This window comes from Prinia subflava, chromosome 3 (genome assembly GCF_021018805.1).
Source record: "Prinia subflava isolate CZ2003 ecotype Zambia chromosome 3, Cam_Psub_1.2, whole genome shotgun sequence".
Classification (NCBI taxonomy): domain Eukaryota; kingdom Metazoa; phylum Chordata; class Aves; order Passeriformes; family Cisticolidae; genus Prinia; species Prinia subflava.
In genome coordinates, this window is record NC_086249.1 from 33,858,604 (window position 1) to 33,882,378 (window position 23,775).

The 23,775-nt window shown below is 38.3% G+C and overlaps 1 protein-coding gene across 1 annotated transcript in view; it reads left to right on the plus strand.

Annotated features, from left to right (window-relative positions):
* DDX10 (DEAD-box helicase 10) overlaps positions 1–23,775 on the plus strand; it is a 159,487-nt gene that overhangs the window by 38,046 nt on the left and 97,666 nt on the right. Inside the window, exons 12-13 of the mRNA XM_063394605.1 lie at positions 321–409; positions 8,237–8,708. Coding sequence (XP_063250675.1) covers positions 321–409; positions 8,237–8,708 — 561 coding nt within the window. The remainder of the gene's footprint in view (positions 1–320; positions 410–8,236; positions 8,709–23,775) is intronic.

Consider the following 23,775-nt stretch of genomic DNA (forward strand, 5'->3'; position numbering starts at 1 on the left):
AATCAGCGATGTTTCCTTCTGATTAATCTGTCATATTTTCTTTCTAGGAAAATATAACATGACATATTGTTGGGAAATTCAGTCAATTCAGTCAATGTGAATGTAATGAAATATTTGATTACTTGAAGTTGCATCACTTCCGTAGTAGAGATAAATTTTGTCTGATGACTATTTTAAAAGGAATTTCATTCTGAAATCAATGTTAGACCACCTAATAGTGAAATTCTATTTTGTGTTTAGAACAACAATATAATGTTGGTTTCTTGTGTTGGTAATTGAAAGGTGTCTTTTTTTGTTGAATGCTTTTATTTGTCTTTCAGTGTTTTGTATCCTACTTGCGTTCAGTTTACTTAATGAAGAACAAGGAAGTATTCGATGTTTTCAAATTGCCCCTAGCAGAATATGCCCTGTAAGTATGGTCAACTTACAATATGAAAGCTGTATGGTGAGATGTTTTGCAGTCTTTAAATAGCTGTTTCAATTGTGTTAACACACAGACTAGGACTTCTAGTCTTCTAGTGTATTTAGTTTCATATTCATGCTGAGATCTTGCATATTTTCAAGAGCATTCTAAATGGAAATTGTATGTAAAAGCAATATATTGCTGTACAGAGGAATAACTTAGAGCAGAAGGTACATTTACTATATACACTAGAAGACAACTTCTGAAGTAAAAGGATAGAGAATAATGTTTTAATGTTTTTCCCTCCCCCAGATTTGCCCTTCAGCCTCATAGCTAAATACCAACCTGTAATGTGTATTATTTAAAAAGCAATTGATGATCTCTTGCAGTATCATTTTGAGTGTGATTTGAACATTTCTACTTGGCCATCAGTTACTTTTCAGAGGATTCAGTGTGTTTGGTAAAGATGAAGCATCTGCACTAGACTGAATAGCATCTATTTTGCTATGTCTATTTTTGTACATATATGTGAATCATTCCATATTTTGTATGAGAGGGAAATTAATTTTGACAGGTTGACTTTACAGATGACAGCCCCCTGAAATTGTTTTAAGATGTGAAGTTTTGAAATCTCATGGGACATAGAGTAGTCATAAGGGAGCAGGAAGGTGTTCAAAGGTTCATAGCAAATTAATTTGATATGTGGTAAATTTCATATAGAGAAGACGAAGTTGCCAGCAATTGGCATAATGAACTAAAATGTGACAAAGTACTAGACTGGAGGACCTGATCTTTCTGTGCTGTGCTGCCATTAACATGATTATGTTTTTTAAGGCACATAAGCCTATTATAAAAGATGCTTTTTAACTTCATGGAGTGAGGTATTGTGAAAAAGGAGAACAAGCAAAAGCTCAACAATTTTAGCTACATGCAATGCCTGCCCTTTATCTTGGGTGATTTGTCATCTTTAAAATCTGTTGTGGGTCTTACTGTGCTATGAATGTAAGAAATAGCAGCAGAAGATTAGGGCTAGGAGGGATAAGCACGCAAATTCAACCAGTGTAAGAAACAGACTAGCAGATGGTGGTAATGCAAAATTTTCAGAATCCCAGTGTCTCTTTCTGGATTTCAGCATGGTATGCCATCTAGTATCTGTAGATGGAGTAGTCTGCAGTTCTGTTCTTCTCAGGTCTGTGTGCCAGGATTTGGACCTTCCTCAAAATTCTGAGTCCCGGCTTTGGAAAGCTACTAATGTCATTCCTGTAATAAAATGCAAGAAACCAGTCAGTTGTTTGGAGAGACTAGGAGAGATTTAGTCAAGGCTGTGAAATACGTGGCAGTATAATTAAAAAGTCAGAAGATAATAAATCTGGGAGATAATTTTGGAGATTCTGTTCTAGTTTGTTGGCACTCTTCTTCCCTGCTCTCTAGTCTTCTTGTCTACCTATATACACCCTGCAGTTCCCTAGCTTTCAGTTCAGTGCACAGCCACTGATACATGGATCAGTCATCTTCATTTATATTAAAGTCCCTCAAAGTCTGTTATGTTTGAATTTTGCATCCAGAAGCTACCTTGGTTTCCATTCTGCACACAAACTTATGGCAAAACCTGAAATGAGAATCCTTTCTTCCCTTTACCTTCTGTGTGCATTTTCTGAAAAGTACTTCAGCTTTTCCATGGAGATTTACTGCTAGCTTGATAGATGTTACTCCACTAAAAATCCTGCAGAGAAAATAGGCTGCTTAATGCCCCTGTCAGGTTTGCATTGCAGGCTGTTGCCCACATTCCCTGTTCCTCTCCTGCTTGGCATCTCTGTGCACTGAGATTCTCTTAAGCTCTGTTGATTGAGTCTCCAGAAAAGCAAGTATTTTTCATTTTATATGTTATATAAGATCATATATATATATATATATATAAAAAGAAAAATATATAAAAAGTGTATGCGCACACACACATACACCTACACACACCTAACTCTTCTAGCAATTGATCACCTTTAAGCTATGCTGCATTACTATTCTCTCCAGTATTGTCTCATTAATAAATTGCTTTCAAGAATAATTTGCTAGAGGAAGACTTGTATAGTCCTCTGTTAACATAGGCAACCTTTAAGTCCGATGAAGGAGAAGCTCAATGCTTGCATTAAAAAGAGAAATTTGTCTTTTGATTGCAAGGGACAGCTTTGAAAACATAAGAAAATGTAAACAAACAACAGGGTGAAAAGGAATAATTACTTAGTCTGGTCTCCTGGAGAGGAGGCAGTGTTTTGAAGTATTTTCTTTCTCAGGCACTTTATGTTGCTAACTGCTAACACACAAACATATATATACACACACTGTTCTCCAGGGGCAGATCTTAACAGGTGAGTGTGCTGGATGGACAGGCTAGTCACAGTTCTAAGGGGCTGCCAGGGAAGGTAATTTACTTTGTGACTGTCATCATGTATTTCAGGAGAAATGAAGCATATTTTCCTGTTTCTCCCTGTATTGGTACATAGAAAATAAATAAAACAAGCTGAAGCCAAATTATTGGGAAAATGTCAGATACACACTCCTTAGTATCCAGATAGTTTTGCAAGTATTGCTTGCAGGTCAGTATTAAAAAGCAGTAGGTAGCTGCAGGTGCTGTCAGGACTGAAATGGGTGATAGCAGAATACATGATCCACCTGTCCACATCTGTCTGTCCTTTCCTGAACAAGGGGAAGCACCCACTGCACTCTCATCCCCACCCCTGGCCTGACTCTTACGCATGGTCAGGGCAGGAGGTTTCATTTGTTGCCTTGCTCAGGGCTGTCTGTCTCAGCCCCAGGCAGTGCCCATTGCAGGCTTTGCATGTCTTGTCATCCCTTTGTTGATTCTTGGCCCACCTTCTGGCTGTCCTTATACTTTTCTACATGCTAATCTCCTTACTAAAAAGATGGCTCCTAATTACTTTTCCCTTGCTGTTTCCAGTCTTCATGCCTGTAACCTGTACTGTTTCTCTTGCTGTTAATGTCAGTCTGATACGTTATTGCTCATACAGGCCCCAGCATTCCCTCCATCCTTTGCAGAGTTTGGCTGTTCCTCACTGAGCTCCCCCTCAGCCACCCAAGATCCAGCTGTCCCTTCCTGAGCTTCTGTAACTACTTCTGTAAACTTGTGCCGTATAGCTTTCTGAAGAAGCTGCAGTCTCCTCTTTCAAAGTGCAGGGTCATTATTCTCTTAGTCATCATCCTCATTTCTTCTAGGATCTTGAGCTGTCTTTCCTCATTCTGCAGCCAAGCCGGCTATTGACCTTCATTCACCTTAGAAGAGAACGTACTTGCATATGCATGAGTAGCAGTTCCCGTAGAGTGCCTATCAGAGTTGACTAAGCCAGCTAACTTGGAGAAAGGGTTTTTAATGCATTTAAAAAAAACTTGTTGCTTGTGCTCTGCTTTGTTGCCCTCTGAGCAGGTGTCAGGGTGGCTCAGGGGCACCACCAGGGTTTGGAACTGCAACGTGGAGGTTCCTTTTCCTTTTGTAAGGGAGACTGCATCTCGGTCTTCTGAATTATTAGATTGCAACCGTGACATCCTCCTTGTTCTCCTTCTCTTTGGTTCTGACCCACAAAGTCTTGAATAGTTTGGCCCTCATTATTAATAGAGCTAGACATTTGAACTCTTTAATGGAGAGGAATAAAGCTGACTGGTAAAGTAAATAGCACAGCAAACTCAATTTCTCTGTTCATTTTGGTTATTAATCAGACCACCTGGAAGCCTGTTAGATCAGATTTGTCTTTTCAGTTGATGTGATTTCTCCTGTTTTCAAACAATTGCATGTCCTGTCATCTGAAAACATTTTAGATGTTAAATGTGGATACATCATATATTGCTAGGCAAGTAATACATATTTCTTCTCTTGAAATAGCTTCTGGGAGTATTTAAGCTTTTTCAACCTATTTTAGATCTTTCTCTGAGCCTGTTCTACAGTAGAAGTAATCTCTGTGCTGTGTTTTCATGTGTTCAAATAATTACGAAGTAGTTCAGTAATGGAATATGTCTATATTTAGTAAATGTACTAAGTTAATATCAGACTGAATCAGTAACTTGTGTAAAATTGTTGTGCAGCAGTTCAGCAGATGTGACCTCAGATTCTTTACAGCTGGCTTATGTTTTAAAAGGACTAGTAATCTTCTAGGAGCAAATTAGGAACATTTGTCACACTTAAAAATGTGAAGATTTTTCTGGTGTTGCATTTGTTTTTTGCAAGGATAGATTTTGCTACGAGTGTCTAAGATTTGGTCTTTCTAAAGACTTGGGAGATGTCCAGTTTTTCTCTCATCCCAGTAGAGGCAAAGTAAAGTAACCATGTTGATATAAACACTTTCCAGGTCTTTGTATAAGTACAATTAACAAACCTTAGAAGAGGCAGTATTTTAAGTCTGTGACACCGTCCATATAAATTAATTTAAAAATGTTAATTAATGTTTGATCTTCATTATTGACTAGATACAAAAGTGGTATTCTCCTTGAAGCCATAAAGTGTTATTTCTTTGTAGTTTTACTCTTTTAACTTATTTCCCGAAAGTCCTTGTGAACTTGCTACTAAATTAACAAAGGTACTTGAGCATTATAGATGATTTGTTTAGTTACTTCTGTGCATTCCTTAATCACTGTTAGGGAATGCTGATGTCTGGCCACCTCGGTTTCAGTTGAGGAACTGTCAGGGGTGCTTTGATTTATAGCAGCAAAACACTCCCTTGGTTTCAGTATTGCCTTTAGAAGCTGATTTCAAGTGTCTTTCCAGAAGAGCCTGCTCTTTAGAAGTAATTGCATTTCACACCAAAATATGAAACAGGATTGTTTGGTTTGTCAGCTATATTGTTGTTGCCATTTAAAGGCTTCTGTAGTCTGAGGACTACATTGTGGTGTTAGTGTGTTTTTAGTGTTGTCTGTTAGGATTTATGAAATCTCACTAAATAACTTACCTGCTTTTTGTTATCTTTATCAGAAAACCTTGCACATTTCTTATTCAAGATGAGTGTGCGAAATGGTAGCACTAAAGTAAAAATAAAGCTGCAACTTCAGTCATGGTAGGATTGTGGTCTGAGTGGCATTTTATGAATTATTGAGAACTAATAATGCCCTTTCTAGTTTTTGAAAAGAAAGGCTGGTTCATATGTTTGTTTCAGTATGACTGAACTATAGATTTTGTGAATAATTAAGAAATAGAAACAGTCAAAAATATGAGGAAGCTTTTAGCAGTCGTAGAATGTCCAGATTGTTTGCCCCAGATTTTTCTCCATTTGGAATATACTATGAAAAAGAGGCAGTAATGAACCAAAAGACTGACATTTCTTTGAGAAGTTACATAATTAAAAGTATTGGGGGATTCTTTCATACACTTTTTCTAAGCATACCTACTATTGTTGTCTTACCAAATAAATTTGACCTCCTCTCTTCTTCTGCCTGAGGTGTGTGTTCTTTTGAAAGTAATTTGGATTTTGATAGCACTGGTCTTTTTTGGTAGGCTTGCTAAGCAGTATAGAAAAATTTGCCAAGACTAACAATTTTATTCAATTATTAAAGTAAGGCATCAGTGCAGTACAGCAGTTTGGCAAGTGGAATTTCGTATCTGAATGAAAAAAAAATCTGTGATGTGAAGTCTTGTCCACATCATGGGCTGCTCTTTCTTTGCTGAACAGAGAATAATTTTTCACCTTGTCAGATAGTCTTAAGCATGTGTATTTCAGATCTTTGATGCTAGCTCTGGAGGTGTAGAAGAAAGGCTCTGATAAAATCAGAGGTTTCAACCCCGTGTGCCTTGTGCCTCTCTGCTTGAGAAAGAGAACACTGTAGTTGCCACACAGTATTGCTGCTTGCATTGCTTTGTCAACACTTGACAGCAATACTTTATGTAGAATAATGTGAAATCTGGCAAAGCAAAAAAGCATTTCTCTTGCAAAGGATTAGATTTTGCAACTTCGATCCTCTTGCTGAAAAGATTGAGTGCAGTAATCTCTTGATTTGTGTTTTACTGTGCCTGGTGTTAAGGCCCAATTCCAGGTTTGAATGGCTTCCAGCTGCTGCAGTGAAGCATTACATCTGCTGTTTGGTTGTTTCCATTACAGTTAGTCAATAGGCCAAACTTTAACACATCATTTCATTGCAAAGGTAATTAGTGTTTGCTGTCAAACAGTAAAACACGTTTAAGATCGCTAGTTGCTCCAATTTCCGTTCCCAACAGTGTTGTGTTATCCTCTGCACTGTCAGTAAATGTGCAAAATACACTGGATAAAAACTTCCTTTGATCCTTTTTCATAAAATTCTGTTTGCTTTGTTATTGCTGTTAATTGCACGTAGAACAGTGCTGAATTATGAGAAACACAAAACCAAAAATTTTACATTAAAAATAAACTTTATTGATTGGAAGATTTGTTCTTTATCCTAACAGTGTGGATTGCTGTTTGGGTTTGTGTCTACTTTTAACCTGTGGCTGGTACCAAAAGTGCCCTTTTTAACCACAGGTGTGGTTACAGTTGGGGTTTCTTTTGTTTAAACGGGTCATCCTTTTGACTACTCTTTCCCACTGGCTACCATTAAAAGTTCAAGGCTCTCCAGGGCCTACGGTGCTCTCTTGCTGCTCTGCAGTATCTTTTGGGTGCTTCATTGACGGTTTTTAATGGCATTTCTCTTGGGTAGTATGGATTAGATACTTCTCCTGTGCTGTAACTTCAGTTCCTTTCAGAGGCTGTGTAGGGAAAAGAGGAAATGATGCTATCTACCTGAACAGCATTGAGAAGAGAGGTGGTAGATAGCTGTGCACGTTTTCAATGGAAAGAAGCTGGTATTTTACAGGTGTGGGTGCCAGTGTATATTTGTAGCCACTGTGGTTGGTTAAATCCCTTATTCCTTGTTAAATGTATGTACAATCACCAGGTACTACTTTCAGTTCTGTATCCTGGGTTCTCTGTGTGTTCCTTGCACCAGTACTGGTGTCCCCTCACATTTTTCATTCACCTAATGAGATAGCTCATGAACTCTGAAAGAGTTGCTTTTTTTTAAAATTTGGATTTGACAGGGTCAGGTATCATAACACTGGACAGTTACAAAGTTAACTGAAGTCAAATGTGCTGTTGGAGTCAAAGTATCTGTTCCCATGCAGTGCTCTCCACTATTGTTGCTCGACAGGATTTTTTCTGTTTCTGCAATTTTTGCCCCTTCATGTAATGCTTATTAGTATAACTTTGAATTCTCATGAATAACTGGGTAAAATAATAGTTTTTCTGGCACTGTTTGTTAAATATGCCATGGAGGTAGAGAGGTGGAAGCAGGTGAAATTGCCTTTAAGGGAGAAATGTCTCTCCCCTAGCTTATTCTGCAGTTAGTCATTCATCCACACCATGTTTGTTCTCCTCGCTCAGTCACAACTCAGTGAGGTTGGGGGGATAATGTTCTGGGTGTACTTCCAGTATGAAGGACACTTGACAGATCAGTGTTATTTCAGTCCTTGACATGAAATCCATGTATTTTCAATATCAAATTGCACTGGTGTTTCTTCCACCATGTTTTACTATGAATCACAGATAATTAATTAGCTCTTATCTACAACTTACCAGCTTCTTTGTTTGCTTTCCTTCCTGGGAGGCTTGTAATTGTTGTCGAGAGTTCTCAGTTATTTCATCTTGCTTCCTCTTCCAGTGTTCACTTGTATTTTTTATGCTCGATTTTTCTAAATGTGTTGATCAGAATGTATTAATACAAATGATCATAACTGAAACTGAATCACTTGTGTCATCAGTGAGGGCTTCTAATTTAGCCAAATTTTGTGTATCTGCCTTTCAAATTTATTTGGTTAATTCCACGCTTTAGGTCACTTGGTCTTGCAATGGCACCTCGTGTGAGATTCCTTCAAAGAGTTCGGAAGCAGCTGGGTGCAAATGAGGCAACCAATGGGACAGACCACTTGGAGGAGACAGAGCAAAATGAGAATACCCTCACCTTGGTAAATGAGGAAACAGTGGAGAAATGTGGTACTAATTTCACTGGAAAAACATCTGTTAACAAAACAAAGGAAAAGCAGAGAAGAAAAGAAACTGAGGAATGTTCTGCTTCCAGTGGAAGTGCTGAGGAGGATGGGGAGTCTGAGGATGAATCAGAAGAGCTGTCTGAGGAGGAGGAAAAAGAAGTTCATGTCCCTGACAGGGTACCAAACTCAGACTCCATGCAGTTCTTTGAAGATGATGATGATGATGATGATGAGGACGATACTGAAGGTCTTGATTTGCTGACAGTGAAACAACGGGATGTCTTTGGTGTGGAAGCTAAAGATAAACCAGCACCGGTAAGTGCACTTTACTGTAAGGCTCATAAATCTTAATAATTTTTTATTGGACTTGCTCCAAGGAAGGAGGAGAGGAAAAGAGGAAATTCTGCTGTTAGCAGAATACTGGCTTGAAGTTGGATGTGTTGTGCATATTTATGAGAGGTCATAAATACTCCCAAAAGATAAGTGGTGTGACTTAGCTTTATCATTTTATGCAGTTAGCTTAGTTTTACTTGCGTAACAAATATCCTTGTACTCACTTTCATTTATGAATAATGTGACTCGAAAACCTGGGAAATTTTGACAGTTTTAATTCTTATCCCTTCCTAATTTGCTTGTACCTCTCTAAATAGCTGCCACTTTCAGTCATAATTTTGATGCTGAACCACGGTTTATAGCACTGGGAACTGAATTGCAATACATGATGAGCCACTTTCCGACAGAAATCATAGCAAAATGATCTTTGCAAGAATGTAACCTTCAAACAGTGACTTTTACTTTCAACAGCACCATTGCTATTAAGAATTGAGCCAGTATCAAAGAGAGGGAGGAAGTGCACATATTTCTTGTAAACCATGGGTATAAAGGTTCATTGAAAGTATTCATGGAAATCTTTCATTTCATTGGCAAGTAGCTTTATAATTTCAATTTCTTTGTCCTTGGTGTTCTGAGAAATATTGCTTTCTTTTAATCTTTAAATACAGTCTTACAGTAAAGGGAGTTTTGATAGGTTTTTATTTTTTTGTAATTTCTGTAGAGCAGATTTTGTATGTGCATATTGTGGGTTTTTTTTTTTTTTGGTTTTGTTTTTTTTTTTTTTTTTTTTTGCGTGTCCTTTGCTATCTAGCAACTATAGTTCTGTAGTAAAAAGATACAAGCAAAATAACCATCTGGTTTGGCAAGATTCTCTTCTGAGTTCTCTTCTGAACTTAGATGGCTTCAAGAGGAGCCTCCTGTTAAGCAAAGTATTTATTTTTCCAGCTGGTATTTTAAATTTTACTTTTTCCGGGCTGTTACTTAACAACACAGAGCACTTACCATGACCTTGAAGCTAATCAGCCTACTAGCTGCATTAATAAGCAACATCTTTCCTTTGGTACATAGTGAAGTATCAACTAGTTTATCAGCTGTCTGTGTCAGAGATGAGCAGTTGCAGAGTAATGTGACTGCTGCCTGCACTCTTCTCTCTACCCTGAGGAGGCTGACTCAGGTTGCAATCTCATCTGAGAACTGTGGAAACAGAGTTAACTTTCTGTTCCTGTTACTCTAAGCCTGAGTGGTTCTGCCCAAGCATGGCCACTGCCTAGCAGTAGCTTATATTTATTAATAAATTTCAGTTTCATGTAGCAAAGAACTTGGTGTTTTAAAAGCAAAATGGAGTAAAACATCTGTGCCTTATTTAAAGAATGATCAGCTCACGGCTTTCTTATTGCTTCTACAATTTTGCATCCTCAAATACACAGACAATTTCATGCTGTTTTTAATATGTTGGAAGGTTTTATTCAGGAAATGGTGAAAGGTGAAAGTTTGAGGTAAAAGAACAAACAGAAGAAATTTTTTGGAACAAACAGAAGAAATTTTTTGAGAAGTGATTTAGAAAGTAATTCATAACCACACTGGGTAACCTTTTAAGAGTTTTCCAGCATTAAACATTTATGGATTAGTTTATGTTCAGGCAACTCATACATTATTTTCTGTGATATGAAGTGGAATAAATGCTCTAAGGGTTAGTAGTTCATGTCTGGTGTGCAAGTGCAGAAGACCTTGTATCACCTAAAAGCTCCTGTACATGGGGGCATAATAACAGAAGTTATTATAAAAGAAGTTTCTCTTCTAAGCAGCTGAGAAGAAAAATACTAAGTTTAAAGATCTATATCATTAAGAACTTAAATTATATTTAAATAAACTCCTTCAGAAATGCCTATGGTAGTGAAATATGTGGTTTTTAGAAAGTCAAAATGCAGAGCATATTCTGCTTAATTTGATCAATGCATACAGTAGTGTGGGGTTTATTACCATATGATACTGTGAAAATTGATAAATTGTAGACTGCTTTAAATGTAAGGATTCTATTTTTAGAAAGAATAAGAGATTAAATGTTTCTGTCACTTACCATATTAACTTTTAAAGTTTTTTTATAGAAATGCAACATAGAAATTACATAAAAAGACTTGGGCATTGTGCATAATTTATGTGACGTAACTCAGCACCTGATTTTCTGGATGTTAAGACAAAATTGATAATGTGCAACAGTTTTAAATTTTTTTCCCATTTCTTTATTTTCTGAGTAGAAATTCTGAAGTGATTATTATTGCATTAAGATGGATCAGTTCATATTTAAAGCATTAGTATTCTGGGGTGTGGGAAGCACTGAGCAGTGTGGATGCACTTTTCCCGGTGCTGTGTGTTGCAGTGTCCTTTGAGGAAGGACTCGAGAGCCAGTTTGCTGCATTTCTAGGATGAGGCAGTGTGTTAATTAATAGTAGGAAAGGCTGCAGAGAGTCTGGGAGAATGAATATGGAGTGTATACTCAGCTGCATCAGTTAGGAGGATTTTTTAGAAAATCTGTTCTGTGTGCTAAATTAGATAGGAGTCCTTTGCAAACACTGCTATGTGGTCATCTAATTGGGGGTTTATGAATATGCCCACAAAGATTGAATTCAGTTTTCATTTATGCTTTTAATGTGTGTAATTGATTGTGCAATTTCACTATTCTTGCTTTAGGCTTCTCATCGACAGCAAAGCAGTCGTGCTGTGATTATGGAGCTCCAGGACATTTTTTGTAAATGGAAACATTAGGTTTAGTTTCAGTTTTGAATTGCTGTTGTTAGAGACACCATTGCTTTCCTCCTCCTTGTTTCTACCCTAGTCCCTCCAATGCAAGAAGGAGCAAGGGGAAGTGTTAGGCTGGCTCTGATTGTCCTCTGTGATGATGTAGTGCCCTGACCTTTGGTTACAGGTGAGGCTGGCACTTCTGTCTTTGTACCAAGGGAAAGCAACTAGTCGAAAAGAGCAGGGGTTATTTAAACTAGTCCATGATGATGGACTAGAAGAGGATTTGCAGGATTTTTGTAGAACAGTTTGGTTTTGATGAATGTGCATGGTACCCAGCCTAATTGTAGAAGAGGTTATGGTGTGAAGTGTGACACATCCAGTGTTAATCCTTCCAACAGTGTGACTTGTGGCTCAGTTTCACTCTTTCCCTTTCTTGGTGTGTGTCCCTTGGCTTCATGTGTACTTTATCATTTTGTGACAACACATATGAAAGAAAAATATCTTTTCTGCATTGCTGTATAAAAGCAGAAACCGTGGATAAAGTGAAAGACCTTGGCAAATATTGCAATTTTGTTATGAGCTTCCTGGCTCGTTTTTTTTAAGAGATAATCACTGACTGCTCTATTTATAAATTTTACTTTGATATGTCAGGATTTTTAGCTGGTGGTCTAACTCATGGGACTTATTTAGATAAGTACACTGTTCTTATGCATAAAAAGAAGGTCAGCTATATGCATACAGCCATTAGCAGATAGGCAGTATTTAGCTGTTGTGTTAACATTATGGAAATTATTCTTTTAAAGTGCATTTAACAGTATTAGCAGTATTGATGTTGCAAAGACTATAAGTACTCCCTGGTTACAAACTTAGTTTCTAATGCTAATTTTATGAAATTGCTTTTTGCATTTGGCAATTCAAAGGCTATACTTGTTCAACTTCTATCATTATTTATTTTGAGAACTAAGATTAAACCTATAGTATTTTTTCTTGGTTTTGTTTATACTTTAATTTTAGTCAACTTGTCAAACATGTTGCAAACTGTCAGACTTCTCTTCTTCTCTTGAACTTTCTGTTTTAGTGCAGAAAATACTACATTACTGAGTACTTAGGATTGCTCTGGCTTCCTCCCTGCTCCCCCATCCCTTGTCTTATGGACTCCTAAAACTTCTCAAGTGTATTCAACAATTACTGCTTGGAATACTGTAACAAGCAAAAGTGTACAGGGGGCTGCCTTGAATAGTACTTGCAGATTCTTTGGAGTTAGTCTGGCTCTTGAGCAGCATGCTGTTTGAATATTGTGGCCGTGGAAGGAAATTATTTTATATGCTAGGATTCTGCCTGAGCTATCTGGCTTTCCTTGCAATCCATTATTATTACATACAATGAAGTGTTCTTAACTTCTCAAACCCATAAAACAAACACGGTAAACTGATATATTATGACCTGGATATGTACATGTTGATTAAAGCAGGAAAGAGCTAAAGGTAAATCTCCCTAACTAGCGATGGTGGGTGAGTCCATACAAAGAAGCAGAAAGTGGTAGCTCCTTGTAATGTGGACTTTGCACTTTACATAGATCAAGGAAACATCATTTAATATGTACCAAAATGAGGACATAGTCCTCTGGAATTTTCTGTGATGTTGAAAAGAAAGCCTGTTGCACTCCACGGAAATCAAGATTAATTTTCAGAGATGTGATTTATCTAGATTGCTTCTTTAACATTATCTTTTCTCCCTGAATGGGATTTCTTTCCTTCTGTTACATGTTACAAAAGAACTTTTCACCACTCTTACGTTTATATACTGCTTTTTTTGGTGTGAAACATCTTCTCGTTCTTCTCCCCACCTCTTACAAGATATTACTCTTATCCTTTCATATTAATATATTTTAAACAATTGCCTTTGTCTCCTTGAAGCTTTTCAGGGGGGACAGCAAGATAAAAAATACCCAAAGGATGGAAGAAGCAAGGAAGCAAGCTGGCTGGCTCTGGTAGTGGCATTTCCCTTAGGGGTAGCCTGCTTTGCTCCTGCTGTAGCGATGTGTTGTGTCCAAGAGAAGAAAGCTGCTCCGGGCAGCCCGCTGGCTCTAAAAAGAGCATTATTCCTTGGAGACATGCTGCAAAGCGAGCAGTCTGGCAGAGAAAACAGAGAAGTTACTTATTTGTAAGTTAAATAAAAGTCAATACTGTGATGCATTACATACCATAAAATCTCTTTCCTAAAGAATGCAAGTGCTTTGGGTTCTCAGCCCAGTAACAAAGTGGTTATGTATTTCCAGTTGAATTACAGCAAGTAATAATTTATATGAAGAACAAAATATTTGCATTGAAGTGAACTAGGCCTACATGTAGATATTAGCTGAAGTGTTTCAAGATTCCAGTGTTAGAGAAAATTATCAGCCATGAATGGAAATTAAACCTGCTGACGGTACCTCAAGCTTCTTTATGCAGAGCAGCCATCACAGAACACATTCTATGAAGTGAATAGAACATTTTAAAGAAATCACATTTTTTTCAAAGCAATTTCAGTAGCTTCAGTACAACTAAAACTTTTTTTTAAAGTATATTTATGATGTCCAGTTTTATGTTCTATGTAGTTTTTAAAAGTCCTGTTATTGAGGACTGCTTCTGTGAGCTATAAATAGGATAGATCAAACCCATTTACTTTTCTTCTCGACAAGTTTTACTTTTGGATTTGCAGAAAAGTTCATTCTCCTGGCTTTACTGTTTTTGACTAGAACACTCATGACTTGCCTGCTAGATGAAACTGGGCAACAGAGGCTTTTCAAAAAGTCCTTTGTAAAAACCCATTACCTACATTAAACTCCACCTGTGTAGATCAGTCATTGGTTTAAACTTTCTTCATTGCTTTCTCAGGTTAGCTGCTTTAGCACCCTTTTGTTGGCTCCACATATATCTTCAAATTTCCCTCTAAAGATTTCTATTTCAATTGGATTTTTACCAGCTTACTAAGAACTTCTGTAGTTTATGAAAAAATCACTGCAAGTTTTTAGGTTTCTTGTACTTACAAGACAGCATTCCAGGTATTTGTGCTAATCCCTGTGATGCTTAGGTTAATGAAAAAAATCTACAAATAGAACTCTCTGAGTTAATGGTAAACTGTGTATTTGAAATAAATGGCTGCTATATATCCCTTAAAGGATATCTGTTCAAGACTGTCATCCTAAATGCTTTATTCATGTTGAAAACCTGGGTAAAAATACGGGATTTTTATGAATATTTATGGATTTTATTTGATATATCTGTCCTTGTCACAGATGTTAGCTTCCTGTATTATAGGCTATGGAGTACATAATTCTGATGTGCTGGGTTTTGCTTCTGTGGAAAATTTGACGTGTTGAGGTGCTTTTGAGCTGCTGTGAATAATGGTACTTTTAATGTCCACAATCTGTCCTCTTGGCATTTGTTACTCTTGTAAATAGGAACTGGGTGTAGGAAGATGGTAGATGAGTAGGAAACCTGATTTGAACGTTTAAATTAAAGATATTTGAAAGGAGCCTGATTTGAGCCAGAAAAGGCTTCCCCAGCTCTACTAGGAGTTCTTCACAAGTCAGTGGCTTTTCCAGCTGGCTGAAATGTACTGCTTGCCACCTAGAGCAAAGGATGTGACAAGTTAGTAGCAACTGTAGCACACTTCTGAACTGGGCAGTGCCACCTTTTTGGTTCAGCTACTGAAGCCATGAGTTAAACACCTTAAATCCATGTGCCAGCTGAAGCACCCTCATAGGTTGCCTTCACCCTGCAGGACCTGCTGAAGACCACATCATTTACTGCCCTAGGGCGAGGACTTCACTGAAGTGGCCGACTTCACTGAAGTACTTTTGAAACTTGTGTGTAACAATCTAAACTTTGAACTTGGACTGGAAGGTATACTAAACAAGTTCCCAGAGAGGTCCTGCAGAGAGACCTCAACAAATGAGAGGACTGGGCAGTCACCAGCTATATGTAATTCCACAAGGGAAATTGCTGGGTTCTGCACCTTGATCTACAGACAGCCTGGGGAATGAGATGTAGGAGAGCAGTGCCACAGAAAAGGACCTGGGGCTCCTGGTCTGTGGCAGGTTGAACATGAGGCAGCAGTGCCCTGGCAGCCAGGAGGGCCAACCCTGTCCTGGGGGCATCAGGCCCAGCATGGCCAGCCGGGCAAGGGAGGGGATTGTCCCCTCTGCTCTGAGCTGGGGCAGCCTCACCTCCAGTGCTGGGGGCAGCTCTGGGTGCCACAAGATAGGAAAGACACTGAACTGGGGAGAGGGTCCAAAGGAGGGCAGCAAGGATGGTGAAGGGCCTGGAGGAGAAGTCATATGAGGAGTGGCTGAAATCACTTGGTCTGTTCAATCTGGAGGAGAGTGAGTGGAGACCTCAATGCAACCTGCAATTTCCTCGTGAGAGGAAGAGGAGGGGCAGGCACTGATCTCTTCTCTGTGGTGACCACTGACAGGACCTGAGGGAATGGCCTGAAGCTGTGTCAGGGGAGGTTCAGGTTGGGTGTTAGGAAAAGGTTCTTCACCCAGAGGGTGTTTGGGCACTGGAACAGGCTCTGAGGAAAGTGCTCACAGCACCAGCCTGGCAGAGTTCAAGAAGTGTTTGGACAAGGCTCTCAGACACTTGGTGTGACTTGGGTATAGTCCTATGCAGGGCCAGGAATTGGACTCTGATCCTTGAGGGTCCCTTCCAACTCAGGAAATTCTGGGGTTGTGTAATCTTTCCAGGTTATTGGTGATTTGTGCTGTACAGAGTGCTCTGAGCAGGCTTGGACTATTATTTACATGGTCAGGTTTCAGCGTCTGGTGCAAATTCAGGCTGAAATGAGGCATGTACTTTATCTCTCAGTTGAATAGACCCAAAATGACAGAGATATGTGTAGATCTGTATGTCCAGAAATATTAGAGTACAACTTGTGTGACTTGAAATAATTCACTAAAATCTTACTAATTTAATACTTCTAGTAGGTTACGCAAGCTTGCAGTAATACCCTCAGTTTTAATTGTTCTTTATTGCTGATTTATAGCCTTGTTTAATATATTGCAGCAGTTTCATAGATAAGGGTGAATGAGCAAAAAACTCTGCATTAAATCTGCCTAGTTTTAATCAATATTCTCTGAATCTGTAAGATTTATAAATTATTAAAATGTCGGTTTCCTTTAAAACCATTAGTCCCTGAATGGTTGCTAAGAGATGGTGTTGGAAATATTTATAACTATGACATAATTTTGGATAAGCGTTGTAGAAGTTGAATGCTAAAATTGTGAAATACTACTAGAAATTATGCAACACTAATTTTCAAGTAAATGCTGCTTTCTGAAGTAGTAGTAATGCAGACCAACTATCAAGTATGTATCTGGAGTCTTCAGACTGTCAGCAAAGTTGAAATTTTGAGAATTATTCTTTATTGTATAGTGACTTCACTGATACAGACATCTGCTACTGTAAGCATTGCTTTTAAAAACTACCTATGCACATTTTAAACAATAATTTGAGGCACATATTCATGTCTGAGATGTGTAATTTTCAGATGGAATAGTTTGATAATTTGAAAATAAAATTTGTGGGTGATGATTCATCAGCTATTAACCAAAGTGAGTCCTGGGATAATTCATTACAGTATCACTAATATGTTGCAGATTGTTATTTAATGGCTATTTTAAAAAGGAAAAGTGTTTATGTTGTTTTGGAATAGCAACCTGCTGACTGACCAGGAGCTAGGAAATCTGCTTGGTTGCATGGAGCAGATATTCCATGTTACCAAAAGTCTGTGGTTTGTCCCATCTGTGAGGAGTTGTACTGTTGGCATCCCAGCTGGAATGGAGTCTCTCACCTTCTGCAGCCTGGTCTCTCTCCTCCCCATCTTGGAAAAATCAACAGCTGTATCTTCTGGGGATAAAATTCTCTGAAAGAAACATTACTTTGAATGAGTGAAAGGAAATGAAAGCAATTGAGACTGCAGCCTTTAACTTTATTTCAGTAAAAAACAAATTAAGTATAAATGTCTTTGGGCTAGCCTGGGGAAGTCTTAGAGGTCTTCTCATTATTCACAACCACACCATTCCTGTGCTAGTTTTCCCACATATTTCAGTGCAAGGTGGTTTCTCTCCTTTGCCTGAGCTGTGTGTATGTTTGTTCCTCTTGGTAGAAATTGTCATCTAGCTGATGCTCACTGAATCAAGATAAACTGCTTTGCCTGCTCCTTATGGCCCATATGTTCTGTATGGACCTGTGTGAAGTAACAGGTTTGTGCTTGAAAGGAGAGATGGCTGGCAAACATGCCTGAAGAAAACGAGGAGCATTAGTAAATCCCTCAGAAAAGCATACAGATGGGTGCCCTTGAGTGGGAAAACAAAATGACACAGGTAGCTTTTTGAGGAGCAAAACGGCAGTACAATTTCCCTCAGATTTGTCCCCTATGTGACCAAAATACCACAAAGCATTTTTAAAACTGTCTTTTCTGGTATTTTGCTGTGGTAATATTGACTCTGCTTCTTGCAGAGAGGCTGTGCATGTGGGCCACTGGAGAAAAAAGCCAGTGTCAAGCCATGAAACCACTGGTATTGTGGTTTTTGAAATTAGTTTTATTTGCTAGCAGAGTAGAAAAGGAGTGTGTTTGAGGTACTTGTGCAATGCAGATCTTGCTATGAGTTCTCTGGGAAGGGAACACATTACCCATTTAAAATAGTAGCTAGTACTGATGCTGTTCATTCTAAACTGGAATTGATGAAAATGCCTTTCTTGTTTCCATAATGTCCACACTGAGATATTAGTTGATGTTTTGTTTTTGTTGACTCTTACCTGAGTCAGAGTGAGGGAGTCACGAAACACCAGCTGTGTGGTAGCAGCTGTGCAGCAGAGACCACATCTTGCAGAGCATAAAATGACAGTATGTGTTTCTTTCTCCATAGGTCTGTGTGCACATACATGTAATGCATATACCTCTAACTGTTTTTGCAGTCACTATACCTCCCCTGTAAATACATATAATTCTAGTCTGAGGTTTGTGTCTGTACTTCTGGGTGATATTCTTGCATTTGGCTACTTCAGATTGCATTAATGCAAAGCAGATCCTTCTGGTGAGGTCACAAATCCCTGTGTTAGTCCCAAGTTGGTTTTTTTTTTTAATGGAAGGGAAGAGAAGAACAAGATGGTAATACTAAAATGTGTATTAGCAGCTGCATGTGAGGCTTGTTTGGATTGAGATGCACTGAATACCAAAATGTGCTTCAGCCATAGCTTTTTACATACTTGTAAAGCAATAAGCACATGTTCTGCTGGATTCTGTTATATTCCAGCCACAGGAGCTCACTGATGTGGGCTTGCAGAAATGCGTAATTCCTCAGTTTCCGTAGTTTGAGAATAGCCTGCTGACCTAGAATCACATAATTTCTGCTAAAGAACTCCATGTGAACTGTTGCTGTCACTGCCTGTGATGTCTGCTTGGTGTGAGATTGAGCGTGGGAAGAAAGCAACTTCCAAGGAGTTCCATGAAAGTTCACATGTACTGTCTCACAGATGAGTACTGGATTTGCAAGACAGGTCTTCACTGTGTTTTCTCATGTCCTGTTTCTTGAGGTTTCTACTTCAGGTTCAACTTTGAGACACACTTGACACATAGATGGGAAGCATAATTGCAGAATAAAGTTAAAATTTTGGGTCATTGTTTTCATGGTGTTTTAATTGGCATTTGTGGAAGAATGTTACAATATCAGATAAAATACTAGGGGATTTATTTGTTATTTAACAGCTATGGGCTGAAATAATTTGTTACTTTCTCTAGCTGTTGTGCCAGTAGTTTCCCCAGCAATGCCATCTGAAAAGTACAAATGGGTTCTTGTTCATCTGTTTATTTTTATGTTGGTCACAAAAAGATGAAACTTTAAAGATAAGTATACCACTGGGAATACATTTGGATGTGTCCTATGTGCTGGAATTTTGTGGTAACAGGAAAAGAAGGACCAGTAGCAGGAATCAGAAAGTGCTATCAATAGGCTGTAGTAGGTTAGTGAGTGTTGATGGAAAGTGTATTTTGATCAGTGGATTGAAAAGAAATACTCACCTCCAGCTTTGGGACACAAATTTTGAGTGGGAGTTTCTAGCACATGTAGCTCTTACACCAGTTTAGAAACAGAGTTTGAAGATGGAGGCACATTGTGAAGGAAAGCTTGGTAAGTAGCTGTCACAGAAGCTATTGGGACTAATCTCAAGCAGGGTTTGAAGGGAGAAAGGAGAATAAAGTGGGAAGCCCAAGCTGAAAGGCAGTAGTTTTGTATAGGTGTGACAAGTCCATGAGGCATCTGTAGAACCTGGCCCTTGGGGTTCCAGCTGCAAGTTCCTGTCTCTCTTAACATCATGTTTCATAGGAAATTATACCACCCCTTTTGCAGTGACATTTGAATATATGTTACTTTGTTGCTCACTACCACGGTTTTGAATATTGACTATTCTACTAGTAAGTGGTTTCTTTTTCTACAGCTTTTTAGTGCTACAGTAGTTGCCTTTCATAGATGTAAAGGGAAGTGGTCATCTGGTCTGACTCCCCTGGATGTTGTAACCATGTTGTGTTACTCAGCCACTCCTCTATTGAATGCAAAAATTGAATTTTGCGTAAGCGCACCTGTCAAAAGGCATCCTTTTTTAGATTTGGAGAGATGAAGAGCATAACAATCCACCACAACTAGTTACTTTTTCCAATGGTTCAACTCATTTGTTCATATTGTGTTGAAGAGGTGGGCATAGGATTGAAAAATAAAGGCAATAGGAGACATAATAAGAGGACAGCAGGGAAGAATAAAGATACTCTTGTATAAATAAAGATAAAGGAATAAAGATATTCCTTTGGCCTACAAGAGAGACTTTATTTTAGCGCAGAGAAGAATGTGAGAAGAAAATGTGATAATGTAATGGAGGAGGTGAATGACATGATATAAATTGAAAATGAAGTGTGCAAATGCAAATTAAGGCAGCTTCTAGCTTATGGACAATTTGTTACTGAATGTTAGCAAAAGCAATTTGGAAGGCCTCCAATGGTTCCTCAGGTGTGGAAAGGATGGTGTGGGAGTTGAAGGTTCTGTGTTTTGACTGAGTGAACTTGAGTCAAATTTCTGCTCCTTGTTGGTTCAAATATTATAATTATCGTAGCAAGGCAATCCTTAAAAGAAAGAGAAAAATTTTATGTACCACATCTGCAGGTAATTTTTCTCTCTTTGTCTGCAAGATCAGCATTTACTGTAAGCCAAGGAAATATTGTTTCCATTAACCAGTTTTGTTCATGTGGCTCTACTTTCACAATCCCTTTTTAACATAGGAAATTTAAAACATAAATTACTTTGACTTCTCTACATTTTCAAGAAGTGTCTTATTATTTTTAGTAGAGATTAGTTTTTCAGTGGGTCATTGAAGATAATCAATCTTGAAATTTCTCTGTTACTGCTAATCCTATTTTATGCTTGGAAAAATAACATTCATATATTATTTTTCCTTTGAACACTTTTGAAGCACTTATGAGCAATAATACTCTTCTAAAACATTTAGTGATGTAATATAGAATAGCTGCTAGTGATTAAAAACAAGATGGTTACAATGGAATATTTACTGGGTAAATCGAAAAGAGACTAACCAGTAAATAGTGGTATGAGAAACATTAAATTCTTCTAGTGGAAAAACATCAGAGAATTGGAAGGTAATTTTAGCTTGAGTCTTTTATCAAGCCTGAACTTGAAATGTGTTGGCATGTTCATTTTATTCTTTAGTTAGTGAAATAATACTTAGAAGGTATTTCTAATTATGCTGTTGTTACATGCTCAGCTTAATGTAGCATGAGTACTGTGGTCTCCAAAATGGATAGACTTGTCTTGGCATACACACTGTGCTGGTGTTGGGATGGGAGGTAATTGATGTAGTTGAGAACTGATTGCACCTGTCCTGCTTCTGTGGGTCTTCAACTAGATGAATTCCCTGCCTATGCGTTGGTTCAGGCATCTCTGATTTCCTTTGCCTTGCATTACATTCTCTGGTGTTGGTACTCCTGGACTGAAATATCTACAGAGCAATTCCTCAGATGTTTTCTTGAAGAAAGGATGTGAAGCACATCAGAAAAGATTTTATTTTACGTTACGATTTTCTGTCTGTCTGGACCTTAGGACGGAATCTAGACAAGGGCATGTTTCCTGCTCATGCAGGATGCTGGCTACCAAGTTGATGCAGCAACTGGTGAGAGGCAGGAGCAGGATGGGCTGCAGGAACTGTGCTGTCCAGGCTGCAGGCTCCTGCTGCAGTGAGAGGCTCCAGTGGGCAGGGCTGGGGCTTGGGATCGAGCTACCCTGACAGGAGACATCTCTTCCTCGTGTCTCATCTCTGTCTGCTGCTTTGGCTTTTTTCAGGAGCAAAATGCTGCAGCAGTCCTTCCTTCCTGAAGAGGTGACTGTTACCTAGTTCCTGATGGATAAAGGGGAATTAATGTCAAGGAATTAAGCATTTTAAATGGAGGAACAGTACTTGTACTGCTACTTCCTCTCTCTCAAGTCTGAAGGTAATAAGGAAACCAGGTGAAAAAAAAATTAGCAAATCCAATTTTTCTGCACATATAACTGTCTAAAGATTTTACAACTAAAGAATCATTAGCTCTTCTTTTCAGTTAATCATCTGAGCAATGCAGTGCTTCTAAAAGACATACTCTCAACTACATTTGTTCTCATTTTTGCAGCAGGAAGGCTCAAATCTAAATTAAAGTATTTTTAACAAGATTAAATATACATTCATATGAATGTTCGGTATGTATTTGGGAGGTTGTATTAATGCTTGTATTAACTATTGTAAGTTTTTAAACGGAGGTATTGATTTTATGGTTTAACCCCAGCTGGCAACTAAACACCTCACAGCCATTTGCTCACTCCACCTTGGTGGAATAGGCGAGAGAATCAGAAGAGTAAAAGTGAAAAAACCTCCTGTGTTGAGATAGAAGATAGTTTAACAGGTAAAACAAAAGCTGTGCTTGCAAGTAGAGCAAACCAAGGAATTAATTTACTATTCCCCACAGGCAGGGAGGAGTTCAGCCATCTCCAGGAGAGCAGGGCTCCATAATGCATACCAGTGACTTGGGAAGACAAAGACCATCATTGCAAATGTCTCCTCTTCCTTCTCATTCCCTCAGCTTTATATGCTGAATAAGATGCCATCTGGTTTGGAACATGTCTTTGGTCACTTGGGGTCAGCTGTCCTGGTTGTTTCCCTTCCCAACTCCTTGTGGACCTCCAACCCACTTACTGGTGGGGAGGGGTGAGAGACAGGAAAGGCCTTAACTCTCTGCAAACCGTGCTCAGCAGTGACTAAAACATCCCTGTATTACCAACACTGTTTCTGGTGCAAATGCAAAAAATAACCCCATACTACCTACTGTGGAAAAAATTATTTCTACTCCAGTCAAAAGGCTAAAAATGTCGCCACAAAATCAGTGAAATAATGAGTATTTAATTTCCGAAAGCCACAGCAATAAATCTGTTTCAGGAGTGAACCCAAACTTCATATTCTTAAATCTCTTACCCTTTTCATCAATTCCCTTAGAATTTCATCCTCCTTGAAATGTGGTGGGCAGGCATTTGTGATTCACACAAAAAGTGCTATATGTTGCTGAAAGTTGTAAATACATTTGGAAAGAGATGCGAAGCACTCAGAGCTCAATACTGCCTTTACAGATGTCACTGGCCAGGGTTTACCTTGAGGTGGCTCAACATAAGAACAAACAGTTTTTAAGGTAGGGGTGACGAAGTTTTTCACAAGTATAGCTCTGTGTTTGAGCATGATGATATTAATGTACGGTGACTCAAGTTCTTCAGTCATGAGAGCTTATACAGTGGTTAAGGACATTTAAGGTGATGAGAGAAACCAGATTATTTCTAACTATAAAGCTGTAACTTGTTTGTTTTCCTCTATTTGGTTTGTTTACTCTGAGCAAATTCCATAAGCTCAATTTCTATGCTGTGTAAAAATAATATGTTTTTGTTTACACATAGGTTACTTAAAATTCATTGAGCAGTTCTGTGTACTTTAGTGTCTGGTATTTGTGAGCTGGGTCTTTGCATTTGCAAAATGACAGAAAACTTTTGAAGGTTAAAGCTTAGGTCTCATTGTAACCTGTAATGTGAGTTTGAACAGTGCATGTAGGCTTTTTAAACTTACCTTTTTTATTTACTTTTATTCTTGTATATAACAAGGAAAAGCTTTAGGTTTTATCTTTGGAGTTCTCCAAAATCTTTCTGTCTTGCCTAAATCAATGATTTATGACTGAGATTCACTGTCCTAAGACA